At 37.5% G+C, this 22,760-nt stretch overlaps 1 protein-coding gene and 1 long non-coding RNA gene across 12 annotated transcripts in view; both read left to right on the plus strand.

Annotated features, from left to right (window-relative positions):
- LOC116256428 (uncharacterized) overlaps nucleotides 1–9,074 on the plus strand; it is a 46,903-nt gene extending 37,829 nt beyond the window's left edge. The window contains exons 5-9 of one of the 10 annotated variants that reach the window (XR_007573653.1): nucleotides 4,040–4,359; nucleotides 4,945–5,096; nucleotides 5,668–5,746; nucleotides 7,795–7,841; nucleotides 7,935–8,389. This is a non-coding gene — a long non-coding RNA (uncharacterized LOC116256428). Of the gene's footprint in view, nucleotides 1–3,803; nucleotides 3,896–4,039; nucleotides 4,688–4,944; nucleotides 5,103–5,667 lie in introns of all 10 variants that reach the window. The other 9 variants (XR_007573652.1, XR_004173124.2, XR_007573651.1 and 6 more) reach the window with 9 other exon arrangements.
- Nucleotides 9,075–14,037: 4,963 nt separating this feature from the next.
- On the plus strand, nucleotides 14,038–18,530 carry LOC116256849 (uncharacterized). Of its 2 annotated transcripts, XM_031633363.2 has the most exons (4): nucleotides 14,038–14,784; nucleotides 16,810–17,026; nucleotides 17,126–17,620; nucleotides 18,050–18,530. In XM_031633363.2, exons 1-3 carry the CDS (start codon nucleotides 14,677–14,679, stop codon nucleotides 17,608–17,610), a joined length of 810 nt encoding a protein of 269 aa, XP_031489223.1. In that variant the 5' UTR covers nucleotides 14,038–14,676; the 3' UTR covers nucleotides 17,611–17,620; nucleotides 18,050–18,530. The 2 variants fall into 2 exon arrangements, with proteins under 2 accessions (XP_031489223.1, XP_031489222.1); XM_031633362.2 differs by lacking the exon at nucleotides 18,050–18,530 and having other exon boundaries at nucleotides 14,039–14,784; nucleotides 17,126–18,001.
- Nucleotides 18,531–22,760: the final 4,230 nt, after the last annotated feature.

Below are 22,760 nucleotides of genomic sequence, written 5' to 3' on the forward strand. Positions count from 1 at the left end.
AATCAATTGGCGATGTTCAAAATCTTAATTGGGAGGAGTTGCAATTGAGAAAAAGTTGTTTGCATATAGTTAAATCAAACAAGGGTAGAAAGATAGGATGAACCCCATACAACAAAAGGGGGAAGCAGTCCCGTGAGATTTGGGGACTGCTCATGGATCTTGATGAGGCATCGTCCCCACTATCCAACTCAAAATGTCTGTTAGGTACAATTAAAATAAATGGCTGGCCGGTTATCGTCGGAAAGTAGCGGATGCTGCATGTGGGAGCACATTCTTGACGAATAACAATTAGCAAACATGGTCTTTGTTTGGGATTGTTATAGACAATCTTGTTCCTCTTGCCTGATCGTCTTGGCAAGAAAGAGCGTCACGTATAACTTAAGGAGTGCTCAAGGGATGAGATGTAAATATTGTGTGATAGTCTCGTGCGCGAAAGATGTGATGAACCGCGTACGACAAGAGAAGAGGCAATCCTGTGAGATCTGGGTACTGCTCAAGGATGTTGATGAAATTAAGAATATTGGTTGAAATCAATGGGCGATGTTCAAATTAGTAAATGAGAGGAGATGAAATTGAAAAGAAAAACATGTCCATATAGTTAAATCGAACTACAAAAGAAAGATACTATGAACCTATACAACAAAAATGAGAGTAGTCCCATAAGACCTGGGGACTGCTCAAGGATCTTGATGAGGCATCGTCCCCACCATCTAGCTCAAAATGTCAATTAGGTGTAGCTAAAATAAATGGCTGGCCTGTTGCCATGGGAAAATAGTGGATGATTTATGTGGGAGCACATTCTTGTCGAATAGCGATGAACAGACATGGAGTTTGTTTGGTATTATTATTGAAAATCTTATGTGTCTCGCTTCATCATCTTGGCAAGAGAGAGCAACACTTATGACTTAAGGAGTGCTCAAGAGATCAAATGTAAATATTGTGTGATTGTTTCATTATGTGTGCAAAAGATTCAATGAACCCCATACAACAAGGGGGAAAATAGTCCTGTGAGACTTAGGAACTACTAAAGGATCTTGATAAAACAACGTTCTCACCATCAAGTTAAAAATGTCAATTAGATGAAATAAAAAATATTGGTTGGAATCAAAGGGCGATGTTCAAATTAGTAAATGAGAGGAGATGCAATTGAAAAAAAAAATATCTTCATACAGTTAAATCGAACATGGGAAGAAAGATACAACTGAACTCCATACAATAAGAGGGGGAAGTAGTCCCATGAGACCTAGGGACTCCTTAAGGATCTTGATGGGGCATCTTCCCCACCATTTAGGTGCACATTTTAATTAAACGGCTGGCTGGTTGTCATGGGATAGTAACAGATGCTTCATATGGGAGCACATTCTTGACGAATTGCGATGAACAAACATGAGCTTTGTTTGAGATTATTTGACAATCTTGTGTATCTTACCCCTTTGTCTTGGCAAGAGACAGCGAATTGTGTGATCTTCTCATTATGAGCGCGAAGGATACTATGAGATCCGTACAACAAGAGTGGAAGCAGTCCTGTGAGTGAGACCTGAGAATTGCTCAAGAATCTTGATGAGGCAACGTCCTCACCATCAAGTTGAAAATGTCAATTAATTGAAATTACAATTATTAGATGAAATCAATGGGCAATGTTCAAATTAATAAATGAGAGTCGATGCAATTGAAAAAAAAAAAATTTCCATATAGTCAAATCAAACAAGGGTAGAAAGATATGATGAACCCCATACAACAATTGGGGGAAGTATTCTCATGTGACCTCGGGACTGCTCAAAAAGATATGAAGGACCCCTAAGAGGGAAAGTAGTGTTGTGAGACCTGGGAACTGCTCATGGATCTTAATGAAGCAATGCCCTTATCATCAAGTTAAAAATGTCGATTTGATGAACTTAAAATAATTTGTTGAAATCATGGGCGAGGTTCAATTTAGTAAATGAGAGGAGATGAAATTGAAAAAAAAAAGTTATTTCCATATAGTTAAATCAAACAAGGGTAGAAAGATTTGATGAACCCCATACAATAGGAAGGGGAAGTAGTCCCGAGAGACCTGGGGACTGCTCAAGGATCTTGAGGAGGTATCATCCCACCATCTAGCTCAAAATGTCAATTTGGTGCAATTAAAATAAATGGCTGGCTAGTTGTCATGGGAAAGTAGCAGATGCATGTAACTTAGGAAGCTCTCATGGGATGAGATGTAAATGATATGTGATCGTCTCATTACGAGCACAAAATATACTATGAACCCCGTACAACATGGGTAGCAGTCCTGTGCGACATGGGAACTGATCAAGGATCTTGATGAAGCAATGTCCTCACCATCAATTTAAAAATGTCAATTAGATGCAATTAAAAATATTGGTTGAAATCAATGAGCGATGTTCAAATTATTAAATGAGAGGAGATGCTTCCATAGAGTTAAATCGAACTAGGGTAGAAAAGATAAAATGAACCCTGTACAATAAGAGGAGGAAGCAGTCCCATGAGACCTAGGAACTACTCAAGGATCTTGATGAGACAACGTCCTCACCATCAAACTCAAAACGTCAATTACTTGCAATTAAAATAAATGGCTGGCTGGTTGTCGTGGAAAAGCAGCAAATGCTATGTGTGGAAGCACATTCTTGACGAATAGTGATGAATAAACATAAACTTCGTTTGGGATTGTAATTAACAATCTTGTGCATCTTGCCTCATTGTCTTGGCGAGATAGAGCGACACTTATTACTTAAGGAGTGCTTAAGGGCTGAGATGTAAATATTATGTGATCGTCTCATTATGAGCGTAAAAGATACCATGAGTCTCGTACAACAAGAAGGGAAGCAGTCCTATGAGACCTGAGAACTGTTCAAGGATTTTGATGAAGCAACGTCCTCACCATCAAGTTAAAAATGTCAATTAGGTGCAGTTAAAAAAATTGGTTGAAATCAATGGGGGATTTGCAATTAGATGTAGTTGCAAATCACCAATGGAGAAGGGGAAGCTTCATCTCCGCCGAAACTCATTCCTGCCCTTTCTGTTCGTGTCTCTGGGTTTCTTTGGTGCAGAACCTTAGGCACCACACCGCTACAAGGACGCCGATATAGGTGATTTCTCTTCCTCCTCCTCTTCTTCTTGTTATGCTGTGTCTTGTATTCAATTTAAATTAATGTTTGGCTGTTGGCAGAAAATTTTGCCAAGAAAATGGGCTACAGATTGGCGTCAGAAAATTTGTAAGAATCTATGATGGATATTTCTTTCCCAAAAGTCCGAGTATAAGTATGAGCTTCTCTTTCCTTGGAAAATGAGAACTTATTATTAACTCTTTCACTATCCCTTGTGTAAATTCCTAAACATCGGATGTTTAAGGAGTTCAAATATTAGCATCATGAACTTTGCCAGTCATAAATCTAATAATGGTTTTACTTCTTTAAAAAAAAAAAAAAAAGCAAATTAATGCACTTTTCATTTATCTGATTACTCGTCCATCTTTTGTACTATTGCTTTTTGTAACAGGTTCGTGCAACAGGTCCAATTAGTTTAGAGTTTCTTGTGGTATTAAATAAAAATGTTACTTGTCATACTTACCACTTTCATATAACCTTTGGTTTAAGGTACTAATCATGCAACTACAATTTTGTCTAATTAATTATTCTATTGCATGTTTTATTGTATCCATGTGATGCTTTGTTCCTGTTCTTTCAAGTTTCATTTAAATGAAGTTCAAGCCGTTTTTATACTGGTTTTAGATGAAGGAGGAGCTCGATGCCGATTTGTTAGAGGTCAATTCTCCTCTCATCCTTATTTAAAATTTTTTGCAGTTTAAACTGAAAAATGTCGAAGTAGAAAGGAGAATGGTGCTTGGGGAAGGCGGAAGCGTTTAACTAGTTTGGAGTTTTTCCTTAGCTATGAAGTATTGAAAAACTTGCCATTATGTAGTGGATTCTGACTTTAAAGATTCAAATTCATGGTTTTAAATTGTTGTTTGGACTATATATAACCACCTTTTCTACCTTTCCCATAGCTGGTGCTCAGTTCTTTCTCCATTTTTTGGCAGATCAGATCTGTTTCCTTCTGGAAGCATACAGATGCTGTATCATCGCATGCCTTTTGGGCGTAGGGTGCTGTCAAATCAATGATATTCCTTTCAAGGCTATCCTGTACCATTCGCAGGCATTCTCAAATTGCACAGTTATCTCAGTATTGCTTGATTCAACAATGTGGCAGAGACTTATTTGGCCTGAATGTGAAGTCCTCTAGTTCAACTCAGTCTTAAATGGAAGTTTTGAATGGGGTGTGCTCTTGATGAAAGTGCAAAAATGAAGCCAATAAGAGACATGATCTAGCTCTAATCATGTTTCAGAACATATGACAAGGGTATTACTGCTTGTTTTTTGTTCCTAACTAATTTGAATATGCTGAAGCAAGGTGCCTGTACCACAAAACTGTAAATATGAAATGCTACCTTGTGTGCTGGTGAAGAACCAATGCTGGTTTCATTTTATAGAGTAGGAAAACATCAAGGAGATATTTTTGACAAAAAAAAAACAGTAAGACATGATACCATAAAGGATATTGATTTACAATTGCCTGGTCTGTCGAAAGGGTTCTCAACCATCCGATGAGCATTATCAACTATCTCTTACCAGTAAGTGGACCTGAGTGGCTGCTCCATAGAATCTATTTAATTTTATGCTTTGTGGAGGTAATTTTACTTCCCTTATGACTTCTCTTCTGGCATTTCATCCAGCATTAATAGCAGTATCTGCCATCTTACAATCTAGTCATAGGGTACCTGAAAATAAATGTGCCAGGAGCCAAAAATCCCTACACAATCGATGTTGACTCCCATTACAGCCCTTGATTGTTGCTACGTTATGAAAATTCTGAAGTATCTTGTCATGCAAATAGTGCTACATTTCTTGTTTTAGCATTTAATGCCACCTTTTTCTCTTGTTGTAGGAGCACAATTGAGTTTCTTTTGTTGCAGTATCTGGGACTGTGTATGCCTTGTGCCTCATCCTCCTTCGTTTGCTGGGATTGTGGTGAAATAACAATTTGCAAGGGGAAGTCTACATTATAATATTATATGCTACGTGCTAAATCCGAAACATGTAAGTGTGAGTCTGCATACTATTTTCTCCTTGTGCTTTCCTCTATTGGTATGTTTAGTTTTTGGGGCCTATCCTGCTTGAATCTTATGAACTACGTATGAGACACTGGGGCATAACCTGCTTGAATCATGACCTACATATGAGACACTGGGGCATAACCTGCTTGAATCATATGACCTACATATGAGACACTGGGGCATAACCTGCTTGAATCTTTTGAACTACATGTGAGACATTTAATACTTCCATGGTGGTTTCTTCTGGTCTTCTGGTTGACTGCTCGATCACATGTAGATACTCTTCAGGAGACGTAGTAATGTATAGAGTTCTCACAAAAAATTTAGGTTGGCTGTCAACAAGGATAACTACCTTGCTGTATGTTGGTTCTTTAATTCTGTAATTTTTGATGTTTTAGAGATGCTAATCCTTCGACTCTAATAAAATAATATTTGTGCCATTGCAAAATGAATCTTGAATATTCATGTGATAGACTTGGGAAGGGTACCCTTTGATAACAATAGAGCATTCACATGACATTCTACTATCTTGTCCTTTGTATGACAAAATGCAGGTTGGGCTGCTGATTGATTGAAGACTGTTACCATATGGTCTCCTAGTCTTGTTCATCATGCTGTATTTGAAGCTCCCAGGTGAGCTTTGTGTGCTTCCTGGGGCATGTCTTTAGACAAATTGAGTTGTATTAGAATGATGTAAAGTGCATAACATAACCCGTATCAGTTGGGCCAGTATGTATGTTGTATTGTAATGTTATTTTTTTGAGTTAAAAATTAAAAATACATAATATCAAATAGGAAAAATTAGAAAAAATTCCAGAAAATTGTGTTCTCCATAAAGAACATGTCACTCATAAATATAGTTTTATAGGAATGACCGTTCAGTGATTTAACATAACACAATCATAATGTCACAAAATAAAACACTAAAAAATAAGTTCAAAGTCTTAGAAATTACAAGATGAGATTGTTCAACTCATGAAAATGATCAAATATCATATGCTCAGAATTCATTATCTAATTATAATTCTTGTGAATGATTTTCAACCAATCATTTTCCTCATCCTAGAGCACCATTTTCATGTGGAATTGTCTGAAGCCATCTATCCCCAAAACAATGGAAATCTATGGCAATCTTCACAAAACAATAAAAATTTATAGTCGTCTTCACAAAACAATAGAAATCTATGGTAAGAGATTTTTATACATTTCAGGAAAGAATTCAGCAACCTCTTCAATTACAATTTGATGTCTCATGTGCAAATCTTTCTTCAAATTGATGTTTCCTCTCTTAAATTGATAAGAGATCCACTCAACTCAACTCCTACGAGTGTTTAGAAGTGAGGAGAGAGGGCTTTTTAGAACCCAAATAAGAAGGGGGTTTCAACTTTCAATTACCCCGTATCGGAAAAAGGGGTGTATTTTATCGATTTTCCAATAGTTACAATATGTATTGTAAGATATGTACAACTTTAGTATTAGTACTACATGCATGTGGTTTATGTATTATATTATATTGCAGGAGTTCATTTCACCATCTCATTAGTTCCTCTGGTCAGCTTCTGCAGCCATTGCAGCTGCTAGGATGTAGGTCAGAAGTTAAATAAACTTGCCTGCAGCAATTGCAGGTGGTAGGATGCAAGTCAAAAGTTCAACTTTGTTAATGGTTACTGCACTTTGTTAGATGCAAAGATTGGAACTTACAGTGACAATTTTCTGTTCTTTCCAACTTGAAAATTCTCAAAACTTTCATTGCATGGTTGTTCATTGTACTAGTGGTTCTAATTTTTTGTTTTTGTAATTAATAATTTATTGAATGTATTTTTTATTGAACACTATCTTTTTTTGCTCCATTGCTAGTTAAGGAGGTGATTGCTAGGTTGTGACATGTAGATGTTTTGATGTATAATTTTTTTTTATTGTTAGCACTGACATTTTGAATTTTGTGGACTGTTATGGGGAAGAAATGCCCACATGTGGCTCCCCCAGTGCATATGAAAGATTTAAATTTAAATTTGGTCTATTCAAATGCAGCCCTAAAAGAGGCATCTCCATCAAAAAATATATTTTGTGATTTTTAAATTACCTTTCAGTTTACTGATGTTTAATGTTTAAGAATTAGTAATGAAAAGAAGAAAAAACAGAACTAATTTGATTTTATCATATTTAATGGAAGTCATAAGCTAATTTCTTGCAGAAATAAATTTGAAAAAAGAAAATAATAAGAGCAAGAAATCTAAGCTAGCATTGCATTGCAATTAAAGCTATTCAATGTTGGTTGTCTCATTATTTTCTATTATTATCAAGGATCAACCTAGGAAGCACATACAAGAGAGAGTTGGGAGGTAGAAGTTTTGGATCATGGAGGCAATGTGATTCAAGTACTGTTAAGTTTAAAATTTAGAAGTATTTGTAACTACATGTCTTCGCTTCTTAAGAAGGAACAGATTGGAGCTAGGTTCTTGTGCGCTGAAAACAAGTTAAACTCTCTTAGAGGACAAGTTGAACTTAAAAGGCCATATTTTTGTTTGTAGCTCACCACTTGTTATAATATAATCCCTTCAAAATTAAAGATATCACCTTTCTATTTTATAATGTACGGTTCATTTTTTTTTTCCAAAATTGCCTTAATTTTGACATGCTTGCAAACTGTGAAAATCGTGGGTTGACTGTTCCATCTGGAGTCAAGATGCAATGGAAATGGCCAAACGAAATTGGCACAGGGGATCAGGTATGCAGTAGTTTGTAAATGTATTTAACTGAATGTATACTATTCTTTCAATGTCATATTTCTAATATTTCATTAATATGAAAAATTTTTCAGGTAGTTCGTGCTTCTCCTCATAGAGATAGGCTGCAACCGAATGATTAGTCATTAGTGGCCTGAGTGATCAGTGGCCTTCAGTTCGTGTTATGGTTGATGCTGCTTCCTAACCCTTTGTCTGATTAGGGATTTTGGAAATCAAGGACTGAACTAATATATCTGACCTAATAAATCTTCTAAGAAAGTTGATGGACATGGACTATTATATATTCATGTCAGTCACAAAAACATGTTGAAATTGTAAAAAACGCCTTTTTTTGAATGTTTGCATGAGAAAAACATGAAAAATGCATTTGTTTGAGTTTTTTCTTTTCTTTTTAATTTTTTCACGTTTTTCTTAATGACAAACTGTTTTTTTTTTCATTTTCTAATTTTTATTTGATGCAAATCTACTTATTTTTTTATGCTTGTATTATTAGTTTCTCACCTATTTTATTTTTCTCCCATTTTTAGCTTTTTGAATTTTTAAAAATTGAATGTATTTTTTCCCTTTTTTCAAGGTCGCCTCTTCATAACCGAGAAAATCCTCGCCCTTTAAAACACGCGAAAGTTTTTGTGACTATGGACTTCATGTCATACAGCCTGTAACTGTACATACATGGTCTAAGCTGTACCATCATCTATTTCTTTTGTCTGACCCAACATGAGTATGACTGCTTGATGTATTGGATTCGTAAATTTGTTTGGCTAGTCTACTCTTCCTTCCAACGCGTAAGATATGAATTCGGAAATATGAGAGAATGACAGAAAAGGTTGGCAAATAGTGACATGAGAGTAGATACTGCATGGTTACATTAGCAACCACATTAGCTCTTATAAGAAATTGATAAGTCAACTTCAGTCAAAAAGTGCAAGTATGGATGTCAGTTCCAGTATCTTCAACATATATGTATATAGCTACTGCTTGCCTCTCGCCAATGACCACAGGCCTGCTGTCTTCTAGAGTCTGTTCTTGTGTACCTAAATTGCTTTTTAGATACTCTCGACTGGATCTCCTCTCTTGTACCTTGCAGCCCGACCTTTTGGAGTGTCGGTGCTAATCTGTTGAACTTATAACATGATGACCCCCTTTTCTAGAAACAATCAGGAATAGGTCTGAGTGTTCATTCCATTTAATTAATCTATGTGACATGGGTATGGGTATGGGTGTCGGTACGGGTACCAGTGTGGGTACGGGTACCAGTGCAAGTATGGATACTAGTGCAAGTATGGATACGAATCATTTTCCAAAAACTTGGGTGTAGGGGTATGGCTGTACTGGGAATAATTAATGGATTGAGGTACGTGTGGGGCAGAGAAAGACAGACTCTTGTGGACCTAGCAATGTCTTGATAAGGGCACACGCCAAGCAATGTAAAGGTGAGTCTGCCTTGGCTCCATGTGGATTTTTGTAATATGTGGCTTGACTTGAGTCACTCGTTGAATAAGCCCCTACACTAGGCAACAACTGTCTTATTCTAAAGGTACCGTCCCCTTATCTCTCAACTAGCCCGTATGACTGTGACTGGCATTCTTTCTGATATTCAGCTCATAATGTTTTTGCTTTTACGAGTTTTTAGTAATTGGCACATGGACTTTGAAAAGATTGAGCTTCTTGGGGGGTCTGCCCATTGGGTCTCCTACCTTGTTCATATTTATTCATATGGTTTTATATTAAATTTTTGGTGACTCCCAACTAATTTGTTCCCACTTCCAACCATCAAAAAGTTTTTTATTGAATGTTGAATCTTATAAGCATAAAAGGTTTGTTGACCATTGGTACTTCATACTTGCACTAATACCAATAATGAATTGTCAAAGCATGCTAGTCACTGCAATCTATAATTTATGGGGGCAGCATAAGAATATAATTTAGCTAATCCTTATGCTAAACACATCGCCCTCTCTCCCTCATTTCATGGGACTCCTATTATGGGAAAGAGAAAAAAAACTGAGTAGACCGTCAAAAGCTGAGGTGAAAAACTCACAATTATTGTGTTGTTGTTTTTTTTTTTATGAATTACAAAGGAGAATAATAAATATTCCTTTTGTCACCACATATTTACGAACCTCGCGTTTCACGTTGAGATTAATGTGAACAAATTGATCCATCTGCTTCTTGTCCTCGCTACAAGAACTGCTCTATTCACTGACAAGGAAAAAGTCAATGAAAAAGATGTCATTAAAAGTTTTACTAACAAGGCTTGCTGCAAGAAGAAGATGAGTTGAGTGCTAGCATAGAAAAAATGTGCAGGTGTCAGGGAATAGGCACCTTTACTAGCATAAAAAATTCCTACTTGATGCAGTTGGGGCACAATATAATTTGATCTTACAATTTCCTTAGGCTCTAGGAACTTGAGTGCTGTTTGTGTTGATTTTTTCCAAAAATTGTTTGCACTAATCCGGGCATTGCAATGACTGATAATAGGTCTCTTTTAAGTCCATCCGAAAACATGGATGTAGAACTATAGCTACTCATCGCTTGTTATAATGATATAATCCCTTCAAAATTGAAGACATTACCTCTCTGTTTTATAATGTACGGTTGACATTTTTTTTCCAAAATTGCCTAAATTTTGACGTGCTTGTCTTGTAAACTGAAAATAGTTGGTTGACTGTTCCAAGAAATGGCCAAACTAAACTGACAGTTGGGTGGGGAAAATGAGGAGACCTATAGCGGTGAAATTTGTTTACCGCTGTTAGCCTATTGCGGTGAACACTTCAGTAATGCACTTGCGACGTCACTTATTGTCATAATTACTGACTATTTTCTTCGTCAATGAAGGTGATATTCAGTTTAATCGAGTTATAGGCGGTGATGATGTTCACCGGTATAGGTTTACAAGGTAAAACCAGCCACAAGGTTAGGCAAATGTAATGACATTACCTTTGAAACGTCATTAAAGACATAAACTTACTTACTGTCATAATTACTGACTATTTTCTTCGTCAGTGAAGCTGACATTCAGTTTAATCGTGTTACCGCGGTGATAGTATTCACCGGTATAGGCTTACAAAGTAAAAACCAGCCACAAGGTTAGGCTTAGGCAAATGTAATGACATTACCTTTGAAACGTCAGTAAAGACATAAAAGTTCTAGTTGGCATTTGTCTTTTGTGACATTTTTCTCTGAACGTCACTTTTCATCCATTCTTTTCCAAATGGACACTTCACTTTCGTTCCGGCGCAATTTGTTCTTCATTGTTAAATTGGAATAGGAAGAGAGAGAACAGAAATATTTATTGCTTGTAAAAACTATTCGATTCTGATCTTGATGGGCATCTTGATCTCGCCCACTGTGCAAAGAAGATAAATGTGACTGTCGTCTCTCTTTCCTCCAGCATTCTTTGTCTTGTCTGAATTTTGGACAACGCGGATTCTTTGAAATTTTAAATACTTCCACATGAGACTCCTTTTGCTATTAAATTTTTTTGTGAGCATCTTGATCTCCTTTTTCCATTTAAATCCGCGGATCTTGCAACGCCAAGATAGTTAGGACTACAGCTAGCTAGTTGAGTATCTAGGCTGTGTCGAGTAAGAACCAAAGTATGATAATTAGTTTATTCAAAGTGTTCTACGGAAACGGAGGGCATGGACTGCCCCAGCGATTAAAATGGCTTGGCTTCCAACATAGGTTAACTGCTAGAATGGTCTGATTTTAAGTTTATTAACCACTAGATTATCATAAGTTCTACAAATCATAACTGAAGATAAAGTTTCGGTAAAACACTTGATTAACTGATAAAAATGATATATATAGCACACGTAAACTCTAATGAAGGTAGGAAATTAAATTACTGTTTTACTTTAAAAACCGGCTTTTACTCAACTTGTGTAAACAATTTGATGTAACGTCAACTGTAGTCATACCAAGAGATTAAAAACGTGCAAAACGAGTTCTAATCAATTTCAAACAAAAAAACTAATATTAAGGCAGTTACTAACTTACTATGAGACGCTTGATAATTAAAAATTCATGAAACTATCATTAGAATCCTAAAGTCTTTTGCTCTAATTTATGAGCGACATACGTTTAGATATCTCTCTCTCCACCAGTGCAAAACATATGTTTGAATGGTGTTAACGTTCTTATGAAAAAATAATTTTCTAACTAATTGATGTCCTAATGGCCCATTTTTTTTTACCTACATTTCACACTAAAAGCTAAAAACAACATGCAAATCATGTCAGAGATATATATATATATATATATATATATATATATATATATATATATATATAAGTATTGTCAATTACATAACCTTTTCTTTTTTAGTGGTTGGAGAGATTAAATCAAGGATCTCCAATTAACTTCTGCTTTTTTTTTATTCTTAAAATGAGAAATTATATTTTTTCAGGTGAGTGAGCGAGAAATTACCAACCCACCACACTAAAAAGAGATGTAAAAGCCCAGCCCATTCCCCTTTCTTGAATATGTGTTAAAAAGTATTCTAAATAAAGTATTCTTAAAGTAAAAAATGACTAACTTAATACAGGTTAAGTTCACTCTTAAATTCATGTCTATAAGGTTACATTGCAAAAAAAAAAAAAACACTTTAAATAATTATTTTTGGTGAAATTGTTTTTTTGAGTTGAAGCACCACGAACGTAGCATCCAGAGACATTGAAAGCAGATCCTATATTTCTAGGGGATAAAAGATTGGGTAGAGCTTCTTTGGCTGCTCACGGAAAATTAAATTAGAAACAAGAGTATGAAATTGAGTTCCTATAAACACGCCAAAGCATCTAATCTCATCATATAAAGCAGTCCCTAGTATCTGCGTTTTCTTTCCGCATGAAAACGCGGACCTCAGATCCATGACTTTATACAAGAGATGATGTATTGTTTGTTTCAAAAAATGCGTTCCTCAAAGCACGGATTTCAGATCCTAAGATGGGCCGACTGTAGATCATAAAAATATTATTTGATTATAAAAATATCATTCTTCACACACAAATGGCAAAACGCTTCCATTGTTCTGATTATATCAAATAATAACTTCTGCGTCCGAATATCATAAGATCCGGATCTAGGTTCTCCATTATCTTCATTTTCAAGAACTCTGTAAGCAAGCGAGTAGTTGGCAAATCTGTGACTCAAACTCAGATGATCGAGTGATCAGGTGGTCAATGAGTTGATGAGTCAACTCAGTCAAATTTTAAAATAACTTGAATCGAGTGAGTTGGAGCTCGCTTGTGATCGGGTTTTCTAGCAATCAATCAATCTGAATTGATTTGCTTGCTTTTCAAGCCAACGCAACGAGTCGGACTCTTCTCGAGCCAACGCAACGAGTCAGCTAATTATGGGTGCGGCAAGCACGAGCCTTCCAAACCAAAACTTGCTGCCCAAGAAAAGGACAAAATTACCAACTTATCCTTACTAGCTGTTGCATTGCGGGAATGCCGGTGCCGTGTGCCCATTACCGCCCAAGAAAACGGAGAGAAATTTTCGGTTCCCATAATACCCTCAAGCTGGACGGCGAATTACAGATCAATCCTACTTCGGCAACAAACATGATTTAAAACATACAAATTGGTTGAAGTATTAAAGAATATTCTTTAAACAAAACCCTTAAAAATAAATTAGACCTATTCAAGTTCATTAGAATAACAGTTGCATGGGTTTAATTTTAAAGGCATCTTTAATAATAAGGCGTTGTGATCTCGAAAATATTTTTTCATAAATGGTACAAATGCAATGCATAGAAGAAGAAGAACAATGTACTCGATGATTGAGAAAAGGTAAGCTGTCAAATCATCCTTAGTTGTAAAGTTTTTCTCCCTCGAGTAGTTTTGGCATTAAAAAAATTAAAAGCTACGGAAGAGGAAGGGAGGAAGAGGCTTCCTCATGTGCACAGATTCACATTTTTAAAGTTTGGTACCTACTTATTCCTTGCTTCATTAGAATCAAACCACTGTGAATTAAAAAATATTATAATAATTCAAACACGGAAATTAGTGATTGATATATTTCAATGAAAAAATCGTTAATGGGTCATTTATTTGTTCATCGATGCGAAAGAAGGGGGAGATTAGTGATGGACGGCAGCTAAAAGGATGTCGTTGTAAATTCGCCATCTGCGTAGGGTAATATTGGTTTTGAAATTGGCCATATAAGCACCGTCCGTTTGTCTTCGTCCCTCATCCGTTGGGTTGCAGGACTTCCCTCGGCCCTCTGGGTCATCGCCATCCGCCATTTTCCTTCTCCTCCCGGGAAAAAGAACGATACTGAAAGGAAAAGATAAAGGAATAGTTTCTCTTACGAATTCTGCTATTTGTTTCTGAATTCGATTCTCTAGGAGGAGGAGAAGGGGGACAGGCGAGATCAAAGGGCTATTTGTTTCTGAATTCGATTCTCTAGGAGGAGGAGAAGGGGGACAGGGCGAGATCAAAGGGTCCGAGTAGGGCTTCCGTGCACCCAACCTTGCCATTTCCTGGTTTTTGTTTGTTGATTTTCTCGGAGGGCGACCTATGGTTCGTCGTTGGCGTTTGAATTGCAGAACAGATTCTTGGAGGGAAGAGAAATAGGCTTCAGTTTGGAAATATTCTTTGAAGGAGGTGAATTGGGGTTCTAGATTGGGCTAAACTGGGAACCTGGGACCTCCGGAGGCGTGTTGCCTCCGTCGCAGGAGGAGGAGAGGGCAGGAATGAGGGCGCCAGAGACTGGCTTCTGGCTTGGGGCGAGGCGGACGATGTGTGGGCTGCGGCAGTCGGTCGAGGAGACGGCGGCTTCAGCCATGAAAGCGAGCACGACTTGGCTCTGATGGTAAAGGACTTCGTGGAGAATGGGAGCATTGGCGCGGAGTCTTGGTGCAGCAGCGACAGCGACTCCGGGCTTCTTGATCTCGCTCAGTGTGCAAAGAAGATCCACGTGAGTGTCGTCTCTCTTTCCTCCAGCATTCCTTATCTGAAGTTTGGATTTCTTTGAAATCTTAAAATACTTGCGTATATTTACAAGATTTCTTTTTCTATTTTAGTAATTATAGAGTTGAAGTTTGATTCATGTTAAAAGTTTTTGCCGTCAAAATTGGAGTATGCATGATTTTCATAAATTTGGTAAGATTTATTCTCTTGACCGTGGATGTCGACCGTTGATTATTTCTTCTCGATCTTTTATTGGTACTTTGAAATGTATTTTTTTTTTTCTCTCCGTTGTGATAACAGTCAGTCTATCAAGAATTCCAACGGGTGCTTTTCCTTTTGGATAACCACGGAGTCAGGGTTGGTATCTTCGTTACCTTATTAATGCTGTTATTTTTGTGGTATGTTATCGTAATTGGTGTCGTTTTTCCTTTTTGCCTTTTAAGAGAAACGCTAGGGATACCGACCCTCCTCTACTGATTGGTGCCATCAAATTGCACAAGATGCTTCCAGAGAGAAGGAAATCTGGTGTGTTATGCTTGCAATGCATAATGCTAGTTCTACAAATCACTAACAGAATTCTCGAGAAGAAGGACTAGAACTTCTTTATATCATCTAACAATCAAATCTAATGAAATAAGCTGGGAGGATATTTTAAAGTCAAAGCCAGAGCTATTGTTCACTTAAATAGTCTAAAACAACATTGAGAAAATAAATTTTAGGGACCACCATACGCTTTCTTCATCTTTTAGCCAGAGAAATGCCCACATTTTTTTATGTCTGTGTTGTGTGAGTAACTACTGATATGTTGCCAGATGCATGGTTGAACTAGCTTTTGAGATTGTTCTTTTTTATCAAAACAGATTTTTCCATTTTGCTATGTCTCAATCTTGCTTGATAGAACTGATATTAAACTGGTCCACCTAATGGGCAAAATTGATTTTAGATAAACAATGTTCAAGCTTGTCCTGTATAGTGTATAGAAGCTAATGAAGACAAAGGACCTACATTAAGGCAGCAAACATCTTTAGTTCTTGCCCAACAGTGAATTCTTTGATATTTATGGAACAGTTTTTCTACTTCTGCTTTCAAGTGAAGACGCTAGAAACAGGGATTAGCCTATCCATTGCATTATTGCTTGGATATATATCTCCGGTACAAACCCACTGAAGCTAGGATAGGCCCTTTAATCCCCAAGGGTTATTATGTAAGTATTCAGCTTTCATAGCTTATCAGGTAAGTATTCAGTTTATTGCCAAGCAAATAAATTTAGTGCAGGTACTGAAGGCTGGTAAGATCCAATGTATTATCTTTGCTTAAAAAAAAAGTCCAATCAAGAATACTGATTAAAATTCTTTGGGAGCCTATATATATTTCTTCAAGGAATTCTGATGGCTATAAGCCAAAAAAAAAAAAAAATGAGGATACTGCAGAATGCACTCTGTTGAGCTGAAATCTCTTAGGGCAAGAAGCTATGCAATTTTTCGGCTTAATGCCAACTTAACGTACCAGCTGCACATTATACCCAAATTTGGTCTTGCCAGTAAATACGGGTAGTGCCAAGTGTTTCAGGTACACAGTAGACAAATTTTACCTGTTATGCTCTTTTAGGCACCGGCTTGTTCCATTTGGACATTAGATGGTGCAACTATTGTTCAATGATTATGTACTTTCATGCCTGATAAGTTTCAAATGCTGCATTTGCTCTAAACTGGTCGCCAGTAACTAAACCAATAGGTCAAGAGAGAAGTATATCATACACAAGGAATCACGTGAACTACTGAATTGGCTTGTAACTGTGTGAGCTTGCACCTTGTTGCTTTCTAATGCTTGAGGGGCTTCTTGGGAAGGACCCATGGCAAGAATGAATATGAACATATAGGACCATCTCTCTTGCCCGTAAATGAACAAATTTCTCCTTTTTGTCGTTGATTTGAATAAAGAATGAAGATGATGTTACCCCAACAATTGACCTTGTTATATATAAGACTATCAGATGCTGATGGCACTGTCTTGTTGTTGTGCATGACTGCAGTCCTTGAGGCATTCAACCGACCAGTCTGAAAGTGACTTGTTTGCAACATTGGGTTCACTCGTCCTGTCCATTGGTGAGACAGATCTTCAGTATCTCAAAGCCAGAGCCTGCAATTGCAGCTGCATTCGCTTGTTGCTCGTTAAGCTTTTGAGGCTTTCTGGTTATGATGCGGGCATATGTATTGCCAAGTGGGAGGCTTCTGGGAAGGTGCCTGGAGGTAAATTTTTTCCTCTCATTGACCATTATCTCGTTATGTGTTGCCCTCTATTGGCTTGGGCTTATTGTGTATTCCTGTCTCTTTTTTTCCCTTGGATAGGTGTTCACGAATACATCGATGTTGTTTCTTATGGTAATGCTGGGAGCTGCGAGCGAACAATCATAGACATTGATTTCCGCAGCCATTTTGAGATAGCAAGAGCTGTTGAATCATATGATGCAATGTTGAATGCTCTCCCTCTGGTTTATATTGGTAGTATCTCCAAGTTGAAGCAGCTTCTCCAAGTTATGGTTGAAGCTGCAAAATCGTCATTGAAGCAGAATTCCATGCCTTTTCCACCTTGGAGATCGCTTGCTTATCTTCAGTCAAAATGGCAGTCTGCGTACGAGAGAAAAGTAAATGTTGATGACCAGAAGGTTTGCTCTTCGTGTTTTGACCATAACCAATGCGTCGAACATCTGAAGAGGATGAAAACTTTCCTGCAATCTGAAACCGAGGTAGAACGTTTGTTCAAGCCGATTATCAATGAAAGTAATTGGAGGGTTAAAATTGATGGCGGAAGGCGTCTGGTTTATGGATCCTGATTTTGTGGAGGTATACATGGTATATACACAATGAAAATGCACAGTTGTTAGTTTGTTTATTTGTAGCATAAGAGATTGATCGGGGAGTGGGTGCTCCTGCCTCAAATAAATCCGAGCCCGGGACCTAAATGGGTTCGCATACGACAGCGGCGGAGGATCAGCACTTTGTTGGGTGAAGCTGAGGGAACTCTTCTTTTGATTTCTCTTTGTGCACGTCCCAGCGTTGGTTGCTTTCCTGGAATTCTTTTCCTTCTTTCTCCATTTGTTCCATTGATGTCTCAGTGGGAATTTTCTTTGGATCCTGCTGTTTTTATTTCTTCAATTTCATTTCATAAAGAAATTGCCTTGTATTTTTTTTTCCAAGTTGGGGAATTAGCTGAGCGTTTATTTATTCCATTTTTCATAAATGCTGAGTGATTAACAACTTCATATTCAACAGGAAGCTCGCTTCTGCTTGCCATCCTCCTATCATTCTGTACGTTTTAATCTCAACTATTGGTGATCTATGTTGTCAAAGTTGCCAGGCGCCATGGCGACAGTCTGCGCCTAGCGTTTAAGTGTAACCAGGCGTGCCTTGGGCACGATTAGGCGACCATTTTAAATTTTATTTGGATTAGCTGGGGGTGCTGCCGGACCAGTGAGAACCAGTTGGATTCTCCGGAATGCTCCTTCGTAGACTGCAAATGATGGCTGATAATTGACGGGGTTCACTCTAGTGCCTTGAGCCCGGAGGTAGGGAAGAGAAGACTTCAGCCTTTCTTTGGGCAGCTTCCTTACCGTTTTTTTCAATGTCCAACTTCACTGGTTTATTTATCAGTGACACATTGAATATGTAATTAATCCAAGAGACGACAAAATGTTTTTAATGGATTCAGCAACAGGTCATTGGGTCTTCCCTATTCTCAGGACTTGTCTGGAAACACGGTTCTCTTTTTCAATTTTCAGAATTTGAGGTTCAAATTTCCCAACGATAGTTTGAAGTACAAGACTTGCCGACTCGAGTTGTCAGGTTTCTATATTCTGGTTTACTTGTTGCGCTTTCAGCTTCACTCACCTTACGACAGAAGATAAATACTATCTTAGACTTCATTCAGCTTAAAGGCTTCAACTCTTGGCTGCATTTTTTTCCCATTAAGGTTGCAATTAAGCATACATGATCTCAGAGGTTGGTTGGTACGCAGTCCGCAGAATGACATACAAATGTCTGGGACATCCAGCGGAACGCTGAACCTTGGGACAACATGGTGACGGAGTGTCGGTTCGGCTCAAGTGAATACTTGTTCAGCTTGTTCCTAGAACATGACATTGAATGTTCTTCAAAGGCTGTTTATTATTAGGAATAACATGTGAGTGTTTCATGAATTTACATTAAAATTGAGATAGATTCATGTAACACTTGCATAAGCATTCCGTGAATTTACCCTAACCTTAAGGATTCATGAAACACTTGTATCTTTTCCTAATGCCAAACACCCTTAATGGGTTAAGGTTGGGTTGTATTCATGTTGTATAGTGTATCTCTTGTTAAGGCTTGTCGACATAAAATTATTTTATTGCATTTGATACATGATAGGCCTATGCATAATACCAGGCATACGTGTGTCGCTTGTTGAGGCTTCTGGAGGTAGGGACGAGAGTGTCGTTTGAAGTGCATTCGTCTATGGTGATTCCAACCACATAATTTTTACCTTCTGTGTACTCCAACCTAGCTACTTTTTGGTACAAGCAGTAATTTGTCAGTTTTAGGCCATATCACGTCATGTTTTTAATGAGGTTGTACTAAGTTTGAATATGATATTCTTGCCGTGATCATTTTCCAAAAAATTGGTTTTCCATCTCATCTTGGTTCATAACATTTGAAAGCATTCGATGGGGATCTCGATCAAGATGATATGTCACAAATACATAATTTGTGGTCTGTTTAGCAGCACGTCTATCTAATAAGTTCGACTACTACTTCGACGCCTCTAAAAGTTTGCTTATTTTATCGTATCTTAGCGGCAATGTTTTTCAGCAATCAACGACGTAGAAATGATTCGAAAGAAAAAAACAAATTGTAAGGAGAAACTGTTACATGTATCCGTGACATAAGTGTGAGTCAACAATTTTGGAAGTATAAAAAAAGAATCAGGATAGGAAATTCGAGCGAGAGAGAAGGCTGCCACTTCGTCAGGGTCAATGCATTGAGTTGATGAAGAAGGCGATCAGTCAGAGCTCACGTTTGAGCCCCCACACTGTGCTGCGACACCTCCATGCAATGAAATGATTGTTGCCTGCACAGAGAGCGAGAGAAAGCAAATATAATTCAAGTCGGTGGGACGGTACTGTCTTCTTGCAGAGTCCCCTGTCAGGGGAGCCCATGTGTATAGTGGAGTAGCTTCAACCCCTCTCTCTCTCTCTCTCTCTGCTGGTCCACTCTTCCTTCCTCCCTCCAGTACATCTCAATTTACAGCATTGCTGCTTGTTGGGGAACTACATATCCATGTCCATGGACGTCCAGGATCTTCAAATCATGCTCACAACACTCACTTTTCTGTGTTTCTTTTTCTTTTCTTCTTTTTATTCAGAATGCAATCTTACAGGGATGCTTAAGGATTCAAGAACATTTGAAACGTTATTGTTCCTGATTTAGAAATTCAATCAACCATGGGTAACCCTAAGTCCAATTTAAAATAAAAAAAAAAAAACTGCCAAACGAGAGAATAACTGGTGCTTCTTGAGTATCTAGGCTCATATTACAGAAACCATAGCAAGCTAGATGATTTGTTATTGCAATCAGATCGTATATGTGCATTCAACATGGTCTATTTGGTAAATTACATGTCTTGTAGTGTATGATCTAAAAGTTATATATCTTTCTGTAAGTGGATTATGTACATAAAGTTTGATAAAAAAAAAATAGCAAACGATTATGAAGAATTGAGTTTTATTAAGAAGAAGCACCTGAACCACTGAGATCGTTTGGCGGCAATGGCATTTTATTATGTCTGTTATATGAAGGTGCACCAAAGATTAGGAAAGATTCATGGAACATTGGCTCTAATGTTCCATTAATTTGACTGGATCTTTGGGGTAAACTCATGCAGCACTCATAGATTTTTCTTACTGTCAAAGATTATATAAATTAACATATTGGACTTTCAAGAACTATAATGAGAAATTAACTTAGAGATCACCTTTCCAAGCTGAACATGTGCTCAAGATTGAAACACTTAGATCTAAATCTCATCACACGTAACACTTACATAGGATCCATGTGGGACTGCTAAAAACGATGGACATTTTCAGATTTTTCTATATTTGGAATCTCAAAGTAACAATTTGTACTGGAAATGATCCAGACGCAGAATCCAGAGATAGAGGACGAACAACAGCTCCCGAACTATGGATTTAGATTACCAAAATCTTTGACTTTGGATTTATCCATAATCAAACTTTAGTACTCAGGCTCCTTGATTCCCTAGGTTTTTGCGCAAAGCATTTGTCATCATTCTGTTGTATGCACAAGAAGAACACATGGGGACATAAGACTTCATTTCCCCGTTTATATCCAATTTAAGTTTTGAGTTATCAAATCTTGTGCATATACAACTAAGCCAGACCAATAATATATTTGCGAGCTTTTGAACTTACTGGGTGTGACTACAAGTTCCAAATAGAACTTCAAATTCTGAATTTTAAAATACATTGACACAAAATTTTGCGCAATTGCAAAAATTTTTCTCCTTAAACAAGAAATCTCCTCATATCCTATGTGCAGGAGTTGCATCCAATAAGAAATAAGAACAATTGAGCATGGTAATTTGGACGTGGGTTCTTATTCATTTGGATCTAAAAGATCCAACTTAGATCCACACATGGTTGCCATCGAGTAGACCCGATCTGCCTTTTTTGTTTTCTTCCAAATGTGGAAGACTGAGTGAAAGAGGGTTAATCTGTTTACATTTGGCCTGTGTCTAGGGATAGGCGCTACTGGGCTCATTCACCTACCTTCAACATAGGGTTCAGAATGGGACTAGGGCTGGACCGAGCTGAATCTGGTTTTGAGGTGCTGCTCTGAGTCAGGCCTAGTTGGGATAGAACCGGGATCTACTGTTCACTCTCTTTTATAAATCCAGGTTCTATCAAAACAAGATTTCTCTCAAAACCCATTTAATAGCATCTAAAAACTCATAAAACCTGAATTTCAAAGTAAAAATTGGTTTCAATTGCCACCTAAACACCCTCTTAAATTGTCGTAAACTTGGAAGAAATAGCCACACATTTTCTTTTCTAAATATTCAGAAAATTGCCGTTGGTGAACTCAGCCGGTACAGAAGCATTATTATTTTGTGTACCTGCGGGCAATAAACATATCTTGGCCATATATGCCGTCAATCGGTATTTTCATCGGCCATTGAATGAATCGAATTGTTTTCAAATTATTTGCGAAAAACATGCTGAATTTAGGATCTTCGGCATCAACGTTTGAAATAACAGCAGGTCCGATCTAAGAAAAATAAAAGTCGACAGAGATGAGTAATCCATTGATTATTCAAAAAGTCGAGAACATGCATTGTACAACTGTTACTCTTCATTTATTGGCACTGAATATCCGGAGAAGTTATTCTAAGAAGACCATATTCAAGAAATTGGCAAGCTATAATATAGCCAATTTCAGTTTTTTTTTTTTCATAAGTTTAGATGGTTTTTTTCATCTGGGGATCTTCCATACGAACTTGGTTCAGTCCCACCTCAATGCAGCTTGATCCTTTACATCATCTTGTGCAAAACGATCCAGCCGATGAATTTCACTTTTTCTTATGCAGCATCTTTGAGAGAAAAACATGGGCCTTTTCCAATCTAGAAAATTTCATGTCACATGGCTCTCAATGTGTCCTTTTTCTCATTCGCTGGTAGATTTAGTGAGAAAAAGGATCCATGGAAGTCCTGGCCGACGAGTCGTTTGATTCCATAAAAAGGAGAAACTAAATTTCCCTTCGTCAGAAGAGCGTAGGAGGCTTTAGTTGGACGTGAGGTTGAGAACGGAACCGTCGTTTGGAGATTTTTTACCGCGATCAGGGAGTTGTCGATCCCGAAATCAGTCGCCGGAGTTGTCTTGTAAAATTGTGGGCTCCGATGAGGTTAACAGGTTCTTCGAAATTAAAAAG

Source organism: Nymphaea colorata, chromosome 6, assembly GCF_008831285.2.
Source record: "Nymphaea colorata isolate Beijing-Zhang1983 chromosome 6, ASM883128v2, whole genome shotgun sequence".
Classification (NCBI taxonomy): domain Eukaryota; kingdom Viridiplantae; phylum Streptophyta; class Magnoliopsida; order Nymphaeales; family Nymphaeaceae; genus Nymphaea; species Nymphaea colorata.

Excerpts from the sequence above, each read along its gene's own strand:
- LOC116256849 (XM_031633363.2), top strand. The coding sequence starts at position 14,677 with ATGGTAAAGGACTTCGTGGAGAATGGGAGCATTGGCGCGGAGTCTTGG. Across the intron at positions 14,785-16,809 it reads AGTGTGCAAAGAAGATCCAC|TCCTTGAGGCATTCAACCGA; the intron begins GTGAGTGTCGTC and ends GCATGACTGCAG. Across the intron at positions 17,027-17,125 it reads TTCTGGGAAGGTGCCTGGAG|GTGTTCACGAATACATCGAT; the intron begins GTAAATTTTTTC and ends TCCCTTGGATAG.